General features: G+C 36.1%; 1 protein-coding gene across 50 annotated transcripts in view; it reads right to left on the bottom strand.

Moving 5' to 3' along the window:
- Positions 1-23,009, bottom strand: part of LOC120300028 (neurofilament heavy polypeptide-like) — a 169,898-nt gene that overhangs the window by 80,273 nt on the left and 66,616 nt on the right. For 43 of the 50 annotated variants that reach the window (XM_039325515.1, XM_039325532.1, XM_039325565.1 and 40 more), the window contains 7 exons: positions 16,297-16,332; positions 14,035-14,091; positions 3,327-3,362; positions 1,673-1,705; positions 1,516-1,554; positions 724-789; positions 585-623 (listed from right to left, as the gene is read on the bottom strand). In XM_039325515.1, the coding sequence (XP_039181449.1) occupies positions 585-623; positions 724-789; positions 1,516-1,554; positions 1,673-1,705; positions 3,327-3,362; positions 14,035-14,091; positions 16,297-16,332 (306 nt within the window). The remainder of the gene's footprint in view (positions 1-584; positions 624-723; positions 790-1,515; positions 1,555-1,672; positions 1,706-3,326; positions 3,363-14,034; positions 14,092-16,296; positions 16,333-23,009) is intronic. The other 7 variants (XM_039325524.1, XM_039325554.1, XM_039325600.1 and 4 more) reach the window with 3 other exon arrangements.

Here is a 23,009-nt window from a genome sequence, read left to right as displayed (position 1 = left end):
ATTGATATCCTAGGTATAGATGTTAAGACACAGTCTTATTGTCTAAGCAATATAGGAACCTCTAATTCTTTATTTCACTATTTTTTTTACCATTTGCATATCAAATTGATTTATTGATAACATCTATTGAAATGAATAGTTGGTTTCTTCAGTTTAAAAGATTTAACCAATGGTTCTCGTATCTCAGGTGTCTCAGAAGTTGAAAATGCTGCTGGTTCAAACAATGCTGTTAACAATGATTGTAGCTGTAAATATTGCTACTGAGTTACATCTGATAAATATTTGTCTCTTAGCATATCATAGGTTAAAAATTTGTCCCCATCATCTATCAATTGATCCAAAATCAATATTCCCACATTCATCTAATTTTTCCATATCAACATTTCCCCCCTAATTTTTAACATTGAATTTCCCCATAAAGTCAGTTTAGCATGGGAAAAAGGATTGAATCATCTCCTATCAAAAGTTGGTGTTTTATTTCAATAGTTAGCTGCTTCTCTTAAGGAACACTCATTTCTGTAGTCTTTGATTACTTTTCAAGGTAGAAAGTTGACTGTCCCAGATTTTTTTTCCTTAGGTCTTACCAGTTTTGTTTGCATACACAGCCTTCTTTGGCAGCTTGGCTAAAATGAAAAGATTTAAATATATTGATTATCACACATATTGAATACTTATGCATAACACAACTTTTAGGTAAATGTAGGAAAATAAGAGCATGCTTACCTATTTCTATTGACTTTTCTTTCTTGTCTGTTTCTAGAAAATAAGAAAAAGGTTTGAACTTGATTTCTGCATTCGAGCATTCAAAATAAACAGTGAATAATTCCATATTTAACAAAGAAGGAAGCAATACATTGGAGGCAATTAGAGACAGAATGTTTTAATTCCTCAATTAAAATTAAGGTAGAATTGAGAAGATTCCTCTGAAGATTGGCAGAATGCAATTTATGATCTATTCATTTTTGTTGGTTTCTTTTTTAAAAAAAAGAACTTAAGGTTTATATGACCAGAAAATGATTTTTGCATTTAAATATTCCAAATAAACAGTATATAATTTAATACTTAACAAAGAAGGAAATGACAGACTGAGGGGACTTTAATTCCACAAACAAAACTAATCTGGGATTGAATATATTCTGAATTCAGTTGGAAGAATATATTTTATTATCTATTCTTTTTTGTTTCTGTGTTTTTCTTCTTAAGGCTTATATGTCTTCTGAGCTGAAAATAAGACTGAGCTCTTCCAGTAATCTGGCTCCAGTACCAAGTTCAAATATGAGGACATCTCCTCAACAAAAGCCAAGCAGACTATGTTGGAACCAAAGCAACAGGACTGTGTGGATGAGGCTTAGGTAACCCATCCATAGGAAATTTATTATACAAATTTTTGGCTTTATTTCACTAGGTAGTCACTTAGGATGTGTAACAGCCATTTCCAGAGTCTTCTGTTAATTTATACTAAGTGTTTAAAAGGAACAGTGCCATTTCTGAGATATGTTTTTACCCCATTCTTACCAGATTTCTTTACATGCACATGTTTCTTTGGCACTTTGGCTAAAAGAGGAAGATATAAGGATTTCAGTTATTCTACAATTTGAACATGTATAATCCATATCCATGTTCAATATCATGTTCTGCAGTTGTAAAAGAAAGAAAACACTAGCATACTGACCTATTTCTATTGGCTTTTCTTTTTTATGTGTTTCTAGGATGTAAGAAGAAGAACAGAAAATGATTTCTCCATCAGAGTCTATAAGGGTGTGCTTATTCCATATATTCCATATCATTATTGAAATGATAAACCAAGATCACAGTTAATTAGTCTTGTGATTTCATAATTAAAACAAAGTAGGGATTAAGTGGCTCTTATTTTCTTCCTGTTGCACATACGCTGTTTATTTTTGTTATTGCTGAATATTCTCCAAATTTAAGTAGCCAATCAGATATCATCAGAATTGTTTCTTTCTTCCAATTCTGTGCAAAATTTATTGTCATTGCCATGAGAATACACACACACACACACACACACACACACACTGGGATTATATCTCATAAAAAAGGTGCAATTTCATTTCAAATTTAATTTCTGAACTTTTCTGCATTGTACTATGTATATCTTCCCAGTACTTTTGTGGGGTTTTTTTTACATATTCATCAAATATAAAATTTCTGTTTCATGGCATTTACAACATTTATTACTATATGATATATAATTGAGCTATATTGGAGATAAATCGATGGAGTTGTGTACCATATGTAAAACATTTTATACCAGTTTTCTTTTAGGCTGTGACTTGAAGTAGATTTTATGGATTTAATCCATAATTCTTCTCATTGTTGTGTAGTGATTGTTTCTTTGCACCCATTTTATCATAAGGTTTTATTTTATTTTTCTTGTCTCCATGTCATATCTAAGTAGGAGCTTATATATGTGCTCCTAACAAATGGTATTTGTTTTGAATTGGCACTTCACTTAAAATCAGAATGTTCTATGTTAAATTATGGCAAGAGTTCAAAAGAGATCTCAGAAGATGGAAGAACGTAAGGCCACTGTGATCAGGATCAATTGTAATTGTTAACATGAAATTATTACCCAAGACTAATTATTTATTCCAAATGGCATCAGAGAGTTGTAAATCTCAGGGAGAACCTTACAAAAATAGCAAGAAATAGTCAGCAAATTTATATGAAGTGGGAAAAGTCCCGTAGTTAAATTAAAAATGTTCAATATTCAAAAGAGGTAGTTTTGTTCTTCAAAATTTATATTAAAGCAGAAAGCAAGCTGCTTGTCATGGGTAACAGGGTGAATAAAATTCTTGATTAATAGAATGTTAATACTACTAATGGACTGGAAAGATATACATAGTACAATGGATATTTATGAGACACAAAGGAGGTTGAACATTTAAATGGACATATTATCAATGAAGTTTAATAGAAGCATGGAATTCTATAAGGAAAATAATAAGCCCGTTAGATAGACTTGTTAGTGTGTCCTTTAAATGTCTTTCATACTGGAGATAATTACAGTAAGAAAAATGCAGACATGGTCCATCCAGACTCAGTGAATGGATTGAAGAGATAGCAAGAATTATTCAGTGAAGACCAGAATATGGATGATTTTGAGGCAGAGGATAGGGGGCTGTAGGGATTAGTCCTAAGTAACTCACAGGAACAAGATGTAGTCTATTTTTCATGTCATTTTATTTCATTACTCAATGTCTTCTTCTATGGCATGCTCACATCAACAATCTTGTATGAATTAATACGAAGTATTCAAAACAGAAAGTGTAATTTGGAGGAGAAAAAAAAAACCCAGGTCTTACCAGATTCTTTCACATGTGCACCCTTCTTTGACCAGTCTGCAAAAATAAAAGAGTAAAAGGATTATGATAATTTTTCAATAGCATACTATATGAATATGTTTCTGGGAAGCAGTGGTGAGAAAATGGGATGTGGTTTCCTATTTCTATCAGCTTTTCTTTCTTGTATGGTTCTGGAAGGTAAGAGGAAAACAAGGGCATCGTTCCTGCCCTTGAAAGTTCTTAGTAAGCAGAGTAGCACTTCTACACTGACCAGAAAATAAAATTATAGACTGGGGTCACTTACAGATGGTGAGCTTACTCATTCCCCAATTAAGACTTTGAAAGGGCAGTTAGTCTGTTTTATTACAAGAGAGAAGTAGAAAGGACACATTTTACTTTTTTGTAAATGTGCAGTGCTCATAGAGAGCCAAGGATGAATCTTTGAAGAAATGACAGCTAACTATTGTTTGTCTGCCAGCAAACAAGAAATGAATGTCTTGTCCTACCCACTCACTTTCAAGAACCTCTTCCCCTTCTCCCAGCAAAAAATAAATAAAAGAAAAATAAACCAAAAACCTATTGTCATAAAAGCAAATCATCTATAGAGAGATATAAAGGCCCTTCTCCTTTGGATGTAAACAGACAAGTCATGGTGCAAGGAAACCAAGCTAATAAATTAGTATTTATTTAAAAGATGTATATTGTCACCCATTTAAGCAACTCTGGAGAGTTTACAACAGCCAATTAATATTAAATTAATATGCATGTGAGAATATCCTAAAAAGGGAGAAATGACTCATCGGCATTTCAAAAGACCACATAGGGAACAAAGTACCATTATATACGCAAACCTTCTACAGTTTAACCATATATGGCAGTGATGCCGAACCTTTTAGAGACCGAGTGCCCAAACCCACTTATGCATCGTCGGGTGCCCGGTGGGTGTGGCCCATTGGGTGGGTGTGGCCCATTGGGTGGGTGTGGCTGTGGTGGTAACGGCAGACTGGGTTGGACTAAAAAGTTCAATCAATCAATTCCAACTTTGCAAGATCTTTTTTTTTCCCGCAAGAAGTTGAAATTGACTGATTAATTGAACCTTTTTTTTTTTTTTGCACACGGCGGCAGAGGCCTAAAGCGAAAAGGTTTTATAAAACCCAGCTGAAGGCCCAGGACTGGGGCAACATGCTATAGGTTCGCCACCACTGATATATGGCAAAATCATGCATTGAATCAATGAGAAATGGACATATGGAGCTATGTATATTTATAAGTACTGTAATTACCCCAATATTGATATCTGAGATAAACTTTTCTATTTACTTGTTGGTTTCTTTTATTCATTAGACACAGAATTATTATTTCATAACAATTTGGTGTTAGAAATTGGATCAGAAACAGTGATTGGTAAGTAGTTGGGGAAACAGGATCTGGCATCCTGGCATGAAGCCCCTAAAAATGGCATCAGTGGATTGCTCAATCCAATTTTGCATTGCATCTGCCCTGTCAAGAAACGGCCTTAGGCTATGAAATTCTTAATTTTATTCTATTGTCTATAGACAGAAAAATAATATTTGCCCATATGAATGATATCTTAATGTACACAGAGGCCTTGCTACTATTGCCACACAGTTCAATGTTACATTAGTAATCATATGATTAAGTGTTTGGATTAACATTATAAATAATATATTAATAATATTATGTGACTGCATGTGGTAGAATGCACTAAGCATTTTATTATCTTTAGTTGTTGCTGTATTAATTAACATTGTCTCCATGATTTACTCAGCCGTGACTACCTAAACATAACTGGATATAATGGAGGTTATCTAACATTACTTCCTGACTTCTACTACGTTCTCTTCACTCCATTATTCATGGGGGAGAATGAGCCCCTCTCTTTTCCAGTAGAACTAAGGGGAATGAGGCAAGTGGTTTTGAACAACCATATATCTCTCCTTTAGACAGCATACTAAAAAGCAGAGACATCACCCTGCCAACAAAAGTGCGTATAGTCCAGGCCATAGTTTTCCCATTTGCAATGTATGGCTGTGAAAGTTGGACCATAAGAAAGGCTGAGCGCCAAAGAATTGAGGCCTTTGAACTATGGTGCTGGAGAAGACTCCTGCGAGTCCCTTGGACTGCAAGCATTCAAACCGGTCAGTCCTAGAAGAGATCAACCCCGACTGCTCTTTAGAAGGCCAGATCCTGAAGTTGAAACTCAAATACTTTGGCCACCTAATGAGAAAGAAGGACTCACTGGAGAAGGGCCTAATGCTGGGAAAGATTGAGGGCAATAGTAGAAGGGAACGACAGAGAATGAGATGGCTGGATGGAGTCACTGAAGCAGTAGATGTGAACTTAAATGGACTTCAGAAGATGGTAGAGGACAGGAAGGAGCGTTGTCCATGGGGTCGCAATGGGTCGGACACAACTTTGCAATTAACAACAACAAACATCTCTCCTTTAACAAACTTCTTATAACTAAATAGGATATGTTCTTCCTCGTTTCCTGACACAGAAGCATGGGCCACAGAATCTATATAATTTCCAAATCACAAATTGCACAGAATATCCAACACTCGCTGAAGCTACTTGAAAAGGCAGTGGTGGTATGTAATAACAAAGATGACTCATACGGGTGATGGCTCAGGAAGGAAAGGGAAGCTGGCAGAAGAGGATGGGGACAAGCCCATCTGCTGTTTGGGGAATATTTAGAAGATCAACTCCCCAAATGTCAATTTTAGGTGGTGAGACAATCAGGAAGGTATCAAGCTTTCTTGTGAAAGACCTAGGCTTGCTATCAATTAACAGCAAGACAAGAAGTGAAAAGATTTTCTAAAGCACAGCATTGTCTCTGAGTAGCTTGACTAGAAAATGACAGAATAAACATATTTTATGTTTCCTTTAAAGGAAGAGTTCATTGTCAAGACTATGAAATCCCACATAGTTTAAAGTTAAAATCTCATCAGTGTTACTTCTACATTAAGACGTTTTCTCATCAGCCTGCAGATTGCTTCTTGTAGCTAGCTTGCTCCCCCTGCCTGATTCATGCAGAAGAATCAATTTTACTATACTCGGTATTGCAGTTGTAAAGTTTGAAACTTGTGATCGCAATAGATGGTTACAAGGAGCTTATAGTAGATCATAGGAGGAATAGATCAGATATTCAGCCCCTGATTATCAGCGGAGACCGTGTGGAGCCTGTGGTCAGCTTTAGGATTCTGGGTGTTACCAAAAAGAAAGACCTGGCCTGGAATGCTCACGTTATAGCATTGGTTAAGAAGGTGCAGCAGAGATTATGAAAAACTGCTGGTGACCTTCTATCATTGCTTCAAGAGAGCATTCTCACCTATTGCATTTGTGTTTGGTTTGCCAACTGCACAGTAGCAGATAGGAAAGCACTCCAGGAAAGATACATATGTGGTTAGAAAAAATATTGGGTGAACAAGTGGATTTTAAACCTGAACTTTTTTTACTAGGTATTATGCATGAAAAGACTAGTAAGCAGAAATTATATTTAATCTTACACATAACTACAGCAGCGAGAATAATTTTTGCACAATACTGGAAGAATGAAGGACTGCCATCAGAGGAAGAAATAATCAGGAAAATATTGGAATGTGCAGAGATGGGCAGATTAACTATGAGGTTGAAAGATAAAGAAGATACAGACTACTATCAAATTTGGGACCTATTTTATTCTTGGCTAGAGGAAAGAATGAAGGATTAGGACTTGAACATGTATTAGCGTAGCAAACTCCAGACAACTTGTTGATTGGAAAAATTAACATATGTTGATGAAAAAAAAAACAATAGGAAAGCACTCCAGAGGGTCATTACCATCACCCAGAGGATTATTGGCTGCCCTTGCCTCCCCCCCCATTCCAGACAAATTGTACTATTCCCACTGTCTTAGGAAAGCTCAAAACATTCTTAAAGACGCATCATTCTTTTTTTGAACTATTGCCATCTGGCAGACGGTACAGGATAATAAAAACAAAGAAAAATAGGCTGAAAAATAGTTTTTATCCCAGACCTGTAACCATATTAAATACTACTGTATAATACAACATTGAAGTACAATATTAGGGGCAGCGCAATGGTGAATAGAATGTGAAGGATGTGTGTATATAATGTATGTTTTTTTTTAACTTGTGCTTTTTAACTTGTGTGTAGTGTGCACTATGGATAGCACTTAATTTCATTGTGAGATACACAATGACAATAAAGATATTCTATTGTATTCTATTGTTTCAATTGATTTGATTATGCAAATGGGTACTTCTAATAAGTAGAACTATAGTAGAAGGAGAGTACGTTGAGGTAAGAACTGAGCAGTTATGCCCAACTTTTCAAGAATGTTAGTGATCCAAACATGAATTGGTGCACCAGCACAATCCTTTCCCGTTGCCTTTTGCTTTTTTAGAAACAACTATATTAGAAGTACCATAAAAAGACATTTAATGGACTTTAATTATTGTCATATAAATAGTAATGTCCAAGGGCTCCAAGATCATCGAGACAGTTTATAGTTTGTCAAGATATTCGGAAAATTGGGAGCTTCCGGTACGAGGCGACGGCGATGGCGGCTACTTTGTAGCCGTCCAGCTGGGAAGGTGTCAGAACCGCGGAGCGCAGCATGTATCAGCTGGCCCGCGGCTCGGAATTCCCTTCCCAGGCAAAGGGAAGGGACAGAGAACGCAGGAGTAGAGGTAGAACCCCTGTACTCCCTCTGGATTTTTTCCTAGAGGGGGTGAATGGAGTGTTCCCTTGGAGCTCCTGCTGATCTCCGCCTCCCAGCTGTTTTTGCTTCCTAGGAAGCAAAAGAAACCGCCGCTTCTATCTCCGTGCCTATAGTGTATTGGTGAGTAGTTTTTTTACTATAACGGACAGAGTGGTTTAAAGGATTTTTTTATATAGTTTAGGTTTTTAATTTCTTTTTATTTAGTTTTGATTATTTCTCCTTTGTTCTTTTTATTAGTTTGGACAAAGGAATTAAGATGGCGCTTTGAAAGTGTCGGAGTTTTTTTTTCCTTGCCTTTTGTTCTATTTTTTTTTTCTTTTTCTTTCTTTAAGGACTGGATTTTGCTTTTGCTTTTGGTATTGAATTCCTTTTCTTGATTTCTTTTTTGGTTTTTTCTCTCTGGATTTCTAAGGATTATAGTGCTTTTGCTGTCTCTTTTAAAAGAAGAAAAAAACTTTTTTTTCTCTCTCCCCCTCCTTTCTTTTTTTGGGGGGAAAGGGAAGTGAGAACTGGGTTATTTAAAATGGCTTCAAAGAGACAGCCACCTTCTACAACATCCAAGGTGGTTTCTTCTCCTATAACCTCTACTGCACAACCACAACAACAATCTAAACATGCACCACCGGCTCAGCCACCACCCTCCCCTCCTTTGCCAGGATTTTCAGCACAAGAGGCTAGAGGCATAATGGGAGATGCTGTAGCTCAATTGAGAGAGGAAATGAAGCAATTTGCTATACAGATTAAATCAGACATTAAATCTGACTTTAAAGAAGAGATAAGTGGGATAAAGGATCAATGGAAGATAATAACAACATTTTGCGACAAGATATACTTGCAGCAGTCTCAGGCCTGGCTACGGTGGTGGTGAAGCTGGATGCAAGATTGGAGGAAGTCGAAGATAAAGTTGATTCTTTTGATGATAAAATCCAAGATGTGGAAAGGAAAAAAGAATATAAGTTAAGAGCCTTTGCGGATGACTTGGTTGTTACTTTGTCGCAACCTGTTCATTCTGCAGTAAAGTTATTACAGTTGATTCATTATTATGGTTTGGTCTCGGGTTTTAAGATTAATGTTAATAAGACTAAAATTCTACCTAAAAATATGACTAGTCAGGAGAAGCAGACTTTGGCTAACTTGACGGGTTTTGAAATTGTTAATAAGGTAAAATATTTGGGGGTGATGTTATCTGTTTCTAATGCAAAATTATTTTAAAATAATTATGAAAGGTTGTGGGCTAGGGTACAGAATGACTTGAAGAATTGGGAGAAGTTGCAATTATCCCTCATGGGAAGAATTGCAGTGATAAAAATGAATATTCTACCCAAGTTTCTCTTTTTGTTTCAAATGTTACCGATTTTGAAGAATGAGATTAATTTAAGTGAATGGCAGAAAGGCCTTAATAAATTTATTTGGGCAGGGAAAAAGCCAAGGGTTAAGTTTAAAATTATGTAAGACTTCCGTGAGAGGGGTGGGCTCAAGGTACCGAAACTATATTATGATGCGGTGGTTTTAACACTAATTAGTGATTGGGTAAATTTGACAAATCCTGAGATACTTTATCTTGAGGGATGGGATTTACTTTTTGGGTGGCATGCCTATTTAATATTTAACAAAAAGATGGATTGGGTTTTTAAATCTCATATTTTAAGAATTTCTTTACTTAGGACTTGGAGAAAATATTATAAAAGTGATTTTAAAGTACCATTATGGGCTATACCTTGGCATGCGATAGAAGGAATAAAAAGAGGTGCTAAAATGGACATGGTGTCTTATAGACATTTACTTAGGTGGGATGGACAAAACTGGCAGTTAAAATCACGGGAAGAGTTAGCACAAGAAAATATTATTTACTCTTGGTTCCAATATAGGCAATTAGCAGATAGATGGAAGGTGGATTGCAAGGTGGGCCTTCTTAGAGAAGATGAAAATTTTATTAAGCAAGTGAAGGATCAAAGACAAGCCCACATTAAGAGAATTTATGGGGTTCTAGTTGAATTGGACTCAGAAACGGAACTAATTAAAGATTGTATGATTAGATGGGCGCAGAATTTTGGTGAGCCAGTTCCATTGGACACCTGGGAACTATTTGGGTGAGAAATGTCAAATTTACACAAGCACAGAATTTAAGGGAGAATTTCTATAAAATGGCACCTTGATCCACAAAAAATGTCTTTTATGTACCCTGACTTACAACCCAAATGTTGGAGATGTGGGTGTATGGATGCTACTTATTATCATATTTGGTGGTCGTGTAGAGAGATAAAAGCATTTTGGATTAAGATATGGTGGAATATCCAGAGAATTTTTAAAAGGAGGGTAAAATTTACTCCGCAATTATTTTTGTTGGGTATAGTTATTGATTGTGATACAAAGGAGGTTATATTGATGTTAAATTTGATTACAGCCGCGAGGCTGTTAGTTGGACAATATTGGAAGAAGGAATCTTTGCCTACATTGCAGGAATGGTTTCTTAAAGTGTCTCATTTGGCGGAAATGGCAAAGATTTCGGCTTTCTTAAAGCAACAAACGCAAGAGAAATTTCTTGCTGTTTGGGATAAATGGATAAAATTTATACAGTTTAAAATGGATATTAAAAATATTATATAGCTTTTTCTTAATTTTTATTTTTATATATATACATATATATTTTAAAATATAATTTTTCTGATTGTTTTTTAATTAAGCCTATATTCTGCTCTGGGAAGCTCGGGGGGGAGAAGGGGGGGTGTTTGGGGGAGGTTGGGGAAGGGAGGGTTTGTTGTGTAATGTTTAGTTTTTTCTTTGTATATGTTTTTTGTCTTTGTATTGTTTTGTTTTTTTCCCTTTTTTTTGTAAAACTTATAAAACTTTTAATAAAAAAAAAAGATATTCGGAAAATTGCTATTGATACATGTATGTATCATCCAGAGATTGGAAAGAATTAAAATCTATTTATAACTATTGTCAAGATGATTCTTTATAATCCTTATTTTCCTTTTCTTCTTTTCTATTCTCTTTTCTTTTTTTCACTATTTACTATTTTTATTGATTATTTTATTTTGTGGTTTTAGCTTTGTTAAGAATTTATTCAATAAAAATTAAAGTGTATACAGTATACTACATGTATTTTCTCCATAACTTTTACCCTGTTAATACAGCAAATATAGATGTGCATACACTACACAGAAGCATTTTAATCAGCGTGCAGCTAGGCTTTTATTGTTTATATGGTGCATTTTAATTATTTTGGTTTATAAAATATATTATGATTTTAATATTTTGAAAGTCATCCTGAGAGACTCAATGTTGAAAGGGGTATGTTTATCGAATTTCAAAGAAAAAAAATACATGAAAGACAAAATATACAAACATGTGAAAGTCAGCCTCATTAACACTGTAGGAATTGCTTCTGAATAAACATTTCTGCAATTGAACTGCAAACATTTTATTGTGCAGAGTTTTTATTTTCCTATGAATTTCAGGAATTCCTCCTATTGCCCGATTTTTTACGGTCTCTCTGACTTTTGAATTCACGCTGGAATTCACCTAAACATTTACTCCTTTCATGTTTTAAACTGTTTAGTCATTCACATATATTACTACATAGTTTCAGCAAAAAGCTCTGCATTTTATTACAATATTTTTTCAAGCCATAAATTATTTCTAGAGTAATTCAGCCTCATAGAATTTTCAGGGATTGTTGTAATGTTGATATCAACAATTTGTGGAAAAAACAATCAAAATATTATTCTGATGAATACTGCAAGTTTGTTTCAGCAGATGGCGGCATGTAACTTATTTTTCAGGGAAACAAGCAAAATTGGGCCTGGTTATTAAATATTAAACATTTCAGGGAGGTGGGGGACTGGGAATGTTTAAAAAAATCTAAAAAAAGTAGATTTTTAAGAACTAATAATTACTTTATAATGCCATTTTTGTTAATGGGTGTCATCATTCTGCAGAACGACGAATGTCCTCCCGTGAATGCATTTCATGTTGATATTCTTTATCAAAATGATAAATAAGGATTTATAGATTGTGAAGACTATATTTGAAGTCATCTGCAATGATCTGATTCACTGTTATCAGAGGAACAATTTGCAAAATTATTAATTTGAAATAATCTGTTGCCTTAGGATATGGTAATTATATTATACCTTCAGCATCTGTTTCCTCCTTCCACTTACTCGATACAGATAAAAAAAGGATAAGATATTCCATTTAATTGGAGTCATCTATAGGTGTGGGATACAGAATCAAAACCAAAAACTATTGCAGAAAAATATTCTTTTCTTTTTACCTTCCGTCACTTCCCTCCTCTTTAAAAAAAAATGGCTAAAGGAGGACGCTGATTTGTAGAAGTTAATTCATACCTATAGATTCAACTTTAGAAATAATGTTATCATAATTATTTGGACGAAGGGTTAGATGGGGAACTCATCAAATTTGCAGACGACACCAAACTGGCAGGAATAGCCAACACTCCAGAAGACAGGCTTAAGATACAGAAGGATCTGGACAGACTTGAACACTGGGCACTAACTAACAAAATGAAATTCAATGGTGAAAAAAGCAAGGTTCTACATTTAGGCAAGAAAAAACAAATGCACAAGTACAGCATAGGTGGCACCATGCTCAATAGTAGTAACTGTGAGAGGGACCTCGGAGTACTAGTAGACAATCACCTAAATATGAGCCACCAGTGTGCTGCAGCTGCCAAAAGGCCAACACAGTGCTAGGCTGCATTAACAGAGGGATAGAATCAAGATCACGTGAAGTATTAATACCACTCTTCAATGCCTTGGTAAGGCCACACTTGGAATACTGCATCCAGTTTTGGTCACCACGATGTAAAAAAGATGTTGAGACTCTAGAAAGAGTACAGAGAAGAGCAACAAAGATGATTAGGGGACTGGAGGCTAAAACATATAAGGAACGGTTGCTAGAATTGGGTATGTCTAGTTTAACGAAGAGAAGGACAAGGGGGGACATGATAGCAGTATTCCAATATCTCAGGGGCTGCCATAAAGAAGAGGGAATCGAGCTATTTTCCAAAGCACCTGAAGGCAGGACAAGAAGCAACAGGTGGAAACTAATGAAGGAGAGAAGCAACCTAGAACTAAGGAGAAACTTCCTGACAGTTAGAACAATTAATCAATGGAACAGCCTGCCTCCAGAAGCAGTAAATGCTCCAACACTGGAAGTTTTTAAGAAGAAACTGGACAGCCATTTGTCCAAAATGGTGTAGGGTTTCCTGCCTGAGCAGGGGGTTGGACTAGATAACCTCCAAGGTCCCTTCCAACTTTACTACTACTACTACTACTATTATTATTATTAAGTATTCAGAGTAGAAATGTCTTAACTATAATGGGAAATCTGTAACCAGATAACTCATGTTATTGGTTTTTCCACAAAAACAGGTAAAGGATGGCCATATAACAATGCATTAAATATGGGGTGATCTTCTGTAAAATGGAACAAACCTGCTTTTTTTCAAAAATAATGTAGCTACCTTGGCCCTTTGCAGTAAGGCTTTCATCTGGGTCGATATTTGCAAATGGAGCCAAGTATTTTAAAGAAATGCAGTGAATATCCGCTGAGCTTGCCTTCCGAAAGCAGCCTTACTTGTGCATGGCCCTTGTTTCAAGAAATTCCACACTCAGCAATTGGATGCTGATCATGTTCTGTTAGGAAAAGCTTTCCTTCAGAGATTTGCAAGGTTTACACAGTGTGGTGTGGTGTGCTTAGTTTTGATTTAACACAATGAGTGAATCCAATTATTGTGGCTTGTAAACGATTATGTATGGTTTTGTCAGTTGGCAGGACAGAACCCTCTACACAGTATTATTTTTATTTTCAGAGAACAAAAGGGGTCCATACACATCTGAACCAACAGATGGCGCTCTGGTGCAATGAAATAATAACAAAAAAAATGCACGCTGCTCAAAAGGGTGATTAAATAATCCTGAAAACAAAGCAAAAGAAAATGATTGAATTATTTACCTGGTGTTGCCACTTTTACAGCAACTGGCCGGGGGGATGCCGGAGTTTTTGCTGGCTCTTGAAATGAAAACAAATTAAAGCATTCGTAATAAGGCATGCCATAACAAAGATAAATAAATTAAATAAATAAAACAAATGGGGAAACAAAATAGGAAAAATATTGCCCTTAGTATTAATTAGAACATAATTAAAAGAAGTTGTTTCTTGGAATTCTATTACTGTAAGTCAAAAACAGGGGGAGAAACTGATTTGAAATCAAGTGATAATTAATGACATTAACAAATGTAGATTTTTGTATTATACTACTCAGCATCACAGTTTAATAGTCAACGGTCAATAGTTCACAAACCACACATCATTTGCATAAAAAGGCATAGCTGGAATAACATTCTCCCTGAAGGAAACTAAAGTCTCTCTACATTTGTGCCCTCTTCCTCCAGAATAAAACAAAATAGATTATTTTCAAACTGTAGCATAGATCATCAGCTCAGCTTTGATATGTACATGTACATATGCAACAATGAACAATCTGGCTTCTGCTTGGTCCATCTTTTATGATAAATGAGAATACCCATCCCCACTTCAGGTCAACAGGGCTACGTGTCATTGGAGTCAGTTCACAGCCTGTCTCTGTGCAAAACATGCCTGTTTGACAAGAAAATAATCAGACTGTAATGCAGAAGTTAAGTGCTACTTAACAATACTGGCAATACTGAACCATGATCATTTATGTCAGGGACATGATGGCTGCAGCATCCATCTTCCTAGGATGGAAGATGCCATGCTAAAGGATCAGAATTGTCCATCAAAGCACCTGCTACCCAATTGAAATCAGCAGCAAAAAACACACAATCAAATTTGTATTTTATCTTTTCTGTGTTGACCTTTTGCTCTGAGGTGGGGTGTGTGTGTCCTCAAGTGTTCGTATTTTTCACTTCTGATTATCCAGAGTGTTCCCTTTATTTATGCATCTACTTCCCAGGATCTTAATACTGCAATTGGAATACTTATAGCTGTGGAAGACATATGATTCCTCCTGATCAGAGGAGAATTGTTGTGATACAGAGTTGTATGCAGATTTTAATGGTGCTATAGAAGCACAATGAGAATAACATGGCTGCAACATGCTGCAAAAGATCTGAAATAACTGTAGCCATTTGTCTTTTTCTTTCTTTCTTCTGTATGTAGCCAGATGTCTTCCGCAATTCAGCGGAAGAATATAAGTAGTTCTCGATTTACAACCATTTGTTTATGGACTGTTCAAAGTTACAGTGGCAGTCAAAAATATTACTTATGACCAGTCTTACCACTTTTTTGTTTCATCGTCCCTACAGCCATATGATCATAATTTGGAGAGCTGGCAATTCTGGCTGTTGCAGCATGTGACCTTCCCAGCTGGCTTCCAACAAGCAAAATCCATGGCCAAAGCCGGATTTGCTTAATGACTGTGATCCACTTAACAACCATGGCAAAAAAGGTGATCAAAAGGGTGCAACTCCCTTAACAACTGTCTTGCTTAACAATGGAAATTATGTCCAGTAGGTCTACTCTAAGGACTTCCTACATATAGCTGAAAGCTCTTCAGCTTTCATTTTACAAGATGGCATGGGGCAATTTTAGGATCATATTTTACCTGGTTAAATAATGCAGGATTCTGGAATATCTTTATAGATTAGCCACTTGTTTCCTGCATCACTTTCTGAGAAACAGAAATGGCAAATGCTGCCAGGCTTGATGATTTGCATTTTTCATGCCAGGGACATTATTCAAGGACTAAAAGTCTTCAGACCTTATTTTATAGGAACTAGATACATGAAGTCCTCTATCCAGCTCATGGCCACTAAGAAATACTCAGGTGACATCCCAGTTGACATTTCAATCCCTATCTGCTTTTTCAAGATGTAATTTTTTTAAAAAAATGGGGAAGGGAAGAAATAACTGTCTATCACAAATGGGAACAGGGAACTGAAAATGCAGTGTGAATTGATTCAGAACAGAAGAAACTGCTAAGTCTAAACATGTCACTTTAAAATTATAAATGGTGTCACTCTTTCCATATTTGCATTTTCTTACAATTTCACAGCACAATTCTCTGCAGATCTACCCAGAAGTAAATCCCGTTGAGTAAATCCCTTTTACCCAAAGAAGAATGTATAAAATGATATAGTTCAATATGTATAATTCAATATATCAAAGCAAACACTAATAACAGTAAAAAAAAAGAAATAAGGGTAAGAACTTAATTAGAAAAATAAGACTCACTTTTTAGGTCTTTGATGGAAATGGCTTCCTTTGTGTCTGTAAGAATATATTATAAAAGGCAATAAGTGCACTGTTACTTATTAGCAGTTAGCTCTGCTAAATGCTCTCACAAATACACCACAAGCCATCCATTTATTTCATCATCACAGAAAATAAAAATATATTTCTCCAGGGAGATGCACCCTAAGTGTCAATATTGAATATTCTTGCTTTGACAATATATGCAGAACTGTCTGGTATTTTTTAGAGTTAAATCAGGTGACAGGGAAAGGGGAGGAGAATATAAGGAAAGCCCGGGAAAAAGAAACGGAAGTGAATCTTTGCCCTCCAAGTTAATTAGAAGATGTGAATCATGACCCCAAAATAGGGGAGGGGAAATGCCTGGAATGTTATGTGCAAAGGAAGGGAAATTCAGATCTTAGCATTTCCACCATGCCGTGCTGACATCTTTGTAATACTAATAAAGGCTTTTGAGGTTAAAAAAATGTCTGAAAGTTCTTTGAAGTGTTTCATTAATCAGACACATGACATCAAGCTTTCTAAACGATGGGTGTTCCAATGTTGGAATCTAATTGGAATGCCAGAATGCAATCCTGGGATGTGAAATAATTTATTCATTTATTGATCCTGCCTTTATTATTTTATAAATAACTCAAGGCAACGAATATACCTAATATTCCTTCTTCTTCCTATTGTCCTCACAATAACAATCCTGCAAGGTGGGTTGCGTTGAGAGGGGCTGGCCTGAGGTCACCTAGTCAGGTTTCATGCCTAGAACTCACAGTCTCCTGGTTTCTATCCTGGTGAGTTAACCAACCTGACTCTCGATAAAAACTTTACTTTGAAGTATTTGCAATTTTTCCCTACCGGGGTAATAAAAGCCAATGACAGCTCTTTCAGACAACACACCTTCCAGCAGTTTTCAAAGCCAGCTTCCATTTAGATATGCATTTTCCCACGAAACTGTTTTCTTTTACTTGAATGAAGCTTATCTCTTTGGGATCCCTCACTCTGATTTCTGCTCTTTAGGACTCTTGTGCTATTTTTGTAAGACCCCTTTCTTTTGTCTGAGGTAATAGAAACCTAGCAGTTTCCAGAAGAAACTCATGCATTATTAGGTATATGTATATTGTCTTTTGCTCTAAAACAGGGATCCCCAATCCCCGGTCCATGGACCAGCACCGGGTCACAGCATGCCAGAAACTAGTCTGCACAAACAAACAAGGCCCCATCCTCAGGATGCAGGCAGTACACAAAACCACGCCACTTCCGATCCGCAGAAAAACCTCTCTCCACGGAACCTAGTGTTCAAAAGGTTGGGGCCCTCTGCTCTAAAAAAAAAAAGTTTGTGGATTAATCTTCTGCCTCTATCCACCTGTTTTCCAGAAATCACTTCAAATCCAGCTAATTACCACTAAGATGAAATTAATCAGAAAGCTCTTTTCGGTCATGGAGGTCTATTGAAGCATTCATAAATGCTTTATGGTTGCCAGGTATGGAAATTTTAAAAATGTCCTTTTTAGTTGATATGAATCATTTATCACAATTATCTGCTATTACTAGAAGCTATAAAACCCAAACTCATTGGCAACATTATGTTCAACAGAAGATGTGATCTACAACATTCTCAATTACAAAAGTTCTGATACATTGGGATATTTCTTTATGTTTTAGATAAGAATGTTTTTTTTTACTCAAATAGCTTTCTCAGAGAGAAGATTCATCCAATTCTGTTTCAAGGGTAGCTTGTTTTTCAAACATTCTGATGTTTAAGGATTATCATATGAGAAACTGATTTGTGTGTATTTATTTTCACCTAGCAATATATAAAAAAGTTTAAAACAAGAAACAAAACTCCAGTGAAGAATTAGGAAGAATCACGCTGTTTTTCTCCTATTCCCTTTTACTATTCATTCATAGTTACGCCTTGATATTTGTTTCACTATGTGATTAGTTCCTTATTCAAAATGCACAGCAATTCTTCCACCAGTTTTCTGCTAAGGCCCATAATGAAAGACACTTGGGAACCTCAAAATGTGGGTCATGACTCCATTAATATACTTCAGGCAAATGTGGAGTGATTCTGATGCTGCTTCCACTATGCATGAACAATCTTCACAATCATAAAACTGGAGCATTATCAAACCACAGTGACTTTGCCCAGGGAAAATAGGGGTCCAGAGCAAGTTTTCAGATTATCCTCAGTTTGCTTATGAAATCAAGCAATCTTCTCTATTATGGATAATGATAAAGTATTATTCCCTATATTGAACGTCACTGATTAACATAATACATAGACACAGCACAAACAATACTGAACCAGTTTTGCAAACCTCGGTGGGATTCAGAGGACTGTGTGCTGGGTTTGTGAATAATTGCAGAAATGATTTTTTAAATATGCAAGGCATATGTTTTCAAAAAGGAAGGCTATGCTTTTCTGGACTACAGATGGTCATTAAGGGAAAAACAAGGTCATTTTTATAAATCCACCAAATGGAACATTTTTGGTAATAAACAAAAGGTAGCTATCAGCAAAAAGTAAGGACAATCGGCTTTTTTCCCCACAAAATAAGGTAAATATGTCTTAGGAGTCTTAAATATGGAGTCAGTGTTGATAGAATGTGAAAATCCTGAGAAAAAATGATGACTGCAGCTGAACAAATAGTTTTCTCCATACCTATATAAGGGACCCCATCATCAATGATAGATATAATTTTGATGACCAGCTGTTTATATTATAGGGCAATCTTCCCGAACTTCCATAACTAGGAATTTGGAAACCTGTAGTCTCAACACATCTGGGCTGGAGTGTCTGGTCATCTAGGCCAGAAGTCTCCAACCTCCAGTTTGTAGACTGGCATTGGTCTCTGGCATGCCAGGTGCAAACAAGCAAAGCCCCATCCATGGGATGCAGACAGCACATGAAACCACGCCCCCTCCGCCCCCGCAAAAACGTCTCTACATGGAATCAGTCTCTGGTGCCCAAAGACTTGGGCGCCACTGATTTAGATAACCAGGCGTGCTAGAATTCAAAAATTATTACACAATATTTTTCAATGGATGGGCAGAAGGGAAAGAATTCAAAATAGTTTACCCATATATGAATCTGTACTTGAGACACATCATACAATCTATATAAGTTTACTTAATTTAAGATTGATTTCATGGAAGGATAGTTTGCTCAAAACAATGTTTGCTCATAAAAAGAGTCTCACCGCATTCAGAGGACATATGAGCAATTTGATTTATTTTAGTTGACAACTCACTTGATAAATATAAGCTAACCATGATATTTCCAGTTCTCTATTCAACATCTAAAGACCAAGGTTTCCAGTTACATAGATGTAGAAAACTAACATAAGCACATAGACTTTGGGGCTTCCAAGAAACTAAATAAGCAGAAGGTTTCTAGATACAGTACGTTAGCCTTATGTGTGAAATCATTGATACATTAATGGGGGCTTTTAAACCAATACATCATGCATGGATGATACTTAATGTTCCATTTGCTGCCCCTAGCAAAATGTTCCAATGTGTTAAAATAAAAGCTGCAGCAGGTGGCATAAGCTCTCTAAAAAACAGCTTTTCACTGGAGTATTTTGAGCAATGAAAGACGATTCTTAACACATCCTGGTGTCAGAAAGTATGGGCATCAGATGTCAAGTACTAGGTAACTGCGTTACTCCTACTCAACGAATTAATAACCTGGTAATTATCTAACCAAAGCCAGGAATGAATTAAAATTAAATCCATTCTATCATATTTTCAAAGCACCTCTGATTGCCACAAATCAAAATTCACACACCAAGAGTCTTTGGGCTCCTGTGAAACAGCCATTTCCAAATGGAACCAACCAGATGTGTTGAATTATAATGATTATTAGGACAATTTTTATTAGTAGATACAGGAATCAAAGGAAAACTAAGATACAATAGGATTTTGAATGTGTATCTGTTTAGATAGATATTAACAATTAAAACTAGACATTTGAAGTGACATTCAATCAGTCATTGTTTATTAAAGGCTTCTAAAATGAAAGGCTCTATAGTTCCCCAACCAAGCACATCAACCCATACTCTCCAGGTATGATGGAAATGGTAGTCAAAATGTGCTACACCAGCTACAGAGAAACAGTTTACAATATTAGCTTTCCTTGCTCACTACTATAGCATCAGAATGTAAAATAGAGCTTATTGCAAGTCCTTGAAAAAGTAAGTAAGGAAAAAAGTATGGAAGAAAGGAAGAAAGAAGGTACAAGGACAAATCATGCAGTAGAAAGATCGGTTGGAAGTGGGAGAAATTTCTAATGTGATTTACCAGATTCCCTGCATGGATTACCCTTGTCACTATGTAAAACAGATAGGGAGGAAGCTAACCACCACATTACTTGAACACCAGCAAATGGTTAGAATAGGAAACCAGAACTCATTGGTAGCCTTGCACTGCAATAAACAAGGACATGCATTCAATTTTTCAGCTACTAAGATTGTTGGCTGAGCAGAGACAAAAACAGCCAGAGAAACGATTGAAGCCTAGGAAACTGTACCCTCGTCAGTCAACAGCTTACCAGGTACTTAGGAGCCAAGGGTATGGCAGCACAAGGAATCAACAATCAATGTCTTACTAGTCGGCCATCAACATCCCAATGTACAATTCACAAGCCACACACAAACAGACACCACATACTAGAACAGCCCAGTGTACACATCCTGGAGATTGAGAAGTTGCCTCAGGGTGGACTGCCCATGAGTTTGAAAGCTTGGAAGAACAAACCTCTGGTTCTGTTGACTGACTCAATTTGGATCCTGCTGTAAGGCTACACTTACTGTATCTGTCTCATTCTGAGACACATCTGTTAGAGAATTTGTAATATTGGTGCTAGCATCTCTTAAAAAATTTACCCCTTACATCAATTTCTTTTAAAAACATAGTTTATTTAACTCTTGCACTTATACTTTCACTTAGTTGGTCACACATACCCGTGCACACACACTAAGAGGGAGATTCCCATTACTTCTGAGTATTGCACACACACCAAGAGGGAGATTCCCATTACTTCTGGGTATATTAATAAGGCTCTGCAAAATCTTCAAAAGTGATGCTTTCTAATATTCAATGATGTATACAAAGCATCTTTCTTTGTATCATTAAACACCAGCATCTGTTTTCCGGCTTCATAATTTATTCTTGGATGACTCAGTACATGTGTGCATTAACAGTCATTTTGCTTCATTTTTCCCTTGCATAAGAAGTAGCACACAAGCTTGGAAAAACCTGTTCTTCATCCCCCATACATGTGGTTCTCTTCCGTGTGAGGGCTGAAGTTTTAGAAGTGACAAGTTTTTGTCTTTGCTCCTCTCACATATCCATTGAATAATATTAATTTTACAATACAGCAGTAACTTACAACTTGAATTACAACTTGTGTATCTTCTACTGTGGGTACTAGCAAACCTCATTTTTATCCAAATGACACAGACTTTTATTTGAATATATTCAAAATATTGAGACCTTCCCCTATCCTGGACATTGACCATATCTCAGTCTTAAGCTATGATGTTAATCTTGTCCCTTTGTTTTCTATATTATAAAATGCCAACAGCTGCAAAACATTGAGGACACTAGGCAGTAAGGACAATTATCTTGATGTCATTATCAAGAACTATGGCTCACTAAATTTCCTTCGCATGGAAAATGTTCTTGGTCACAAACACTTGCATCTTTTTCCTAACTGGAGGGTGTGCATAGTGATAATGTCACATTCTTTAGGCCAGGAGTTCAAAGAAAGTATAGCTGATTAGCAAGTAAAGACAGCTGATGAAATCCAAGTTGATTTAATTGTTAAAAAGTAACTGGGAGGTTGTGCTATTCTTAGCATGCGAGTTATATTTGTCCTAAGTAATGTCAGCATAGGGCTTATCTTCAAGAGATGGCTGACTGAAGTCAACGTCAATGCATCACATTAGATTCTTCTCTTTCAACTACAAAATCCCCAATTTGGCCAACTCTCTATGGGGCTACATAGAAGTAATCTCCATGGATTTTTGATAGCCTTACTCCAAGTTACATTTATAAAATATTTGTTTATTTTTTATTTATTACATTTATGTGCCACTCATCTTGTTATCCAAAGAAATCTGGACAGCTCTGGCCTTCCTTAGTGAAGGTTTCAGTTTGCAGTAGCAAAGGCATATCCTTCTACTCTGCTATTGATCAGGCAGAGAACAAATACTATCTGAATATGGTATTTTGTCTTCTTTTTTCATTTGCAATTGACTAGATTTCTTTATGTCAGGATTTTGCAGGACTCATTAAAGATTATGCTAAAATGCATTGCAGTTTTTACTATACTTATTAACCACCGGAAAAAGAATATGCAATAATTATTGGTTTCATGTATTATATTCATCATGAAAAAAGCATAATGAAAGATGTTCATTCTGTGCCAGAAGTTTAGCTCTTCACATCCTGCCTGTCACATCTATTCTGATTGTGCCCAAATGGAGGCAGGTGAATTGATCTAAGTTTATCTAAACATTATCAGTGAGTGTTGATATCAGATATATATGCTGATTAGACCAGTTTATACTCTTTCAAAGTTGTTAAATGCAGCCAGGTTGCTTAGGAAGCAGTTGAGCTTTTGGTCAAAAGGCCATTTGGTGCAGTTCTGCAGAGTGAAATAACATTTCACTTCCTAGGTGCCAATGTTGAGG

The sequence above is a fragment of the Crotalus tigris genome, unplaced genomic scaffold (genome assembly GCF_016545835.1).
Source record: "Crotalus tigris isolate CLP2741 ecotype Arizona unplaced genomic scaffold, ASM1654583v1 scf7180000017611.44802233496:7321179, whole genome shotgun sequence".
NCBI classification, from domain to species: Eukaryota; Metazoa; Chordata; class Lepidosauria; order Squamata; family Viperidae; genus Crotalus; species Crotalus tigris.
Note: the sequence above shows the minus strand (reverse complement) of the source record. Positions and strands in the feature narration are given on the sequence as shown.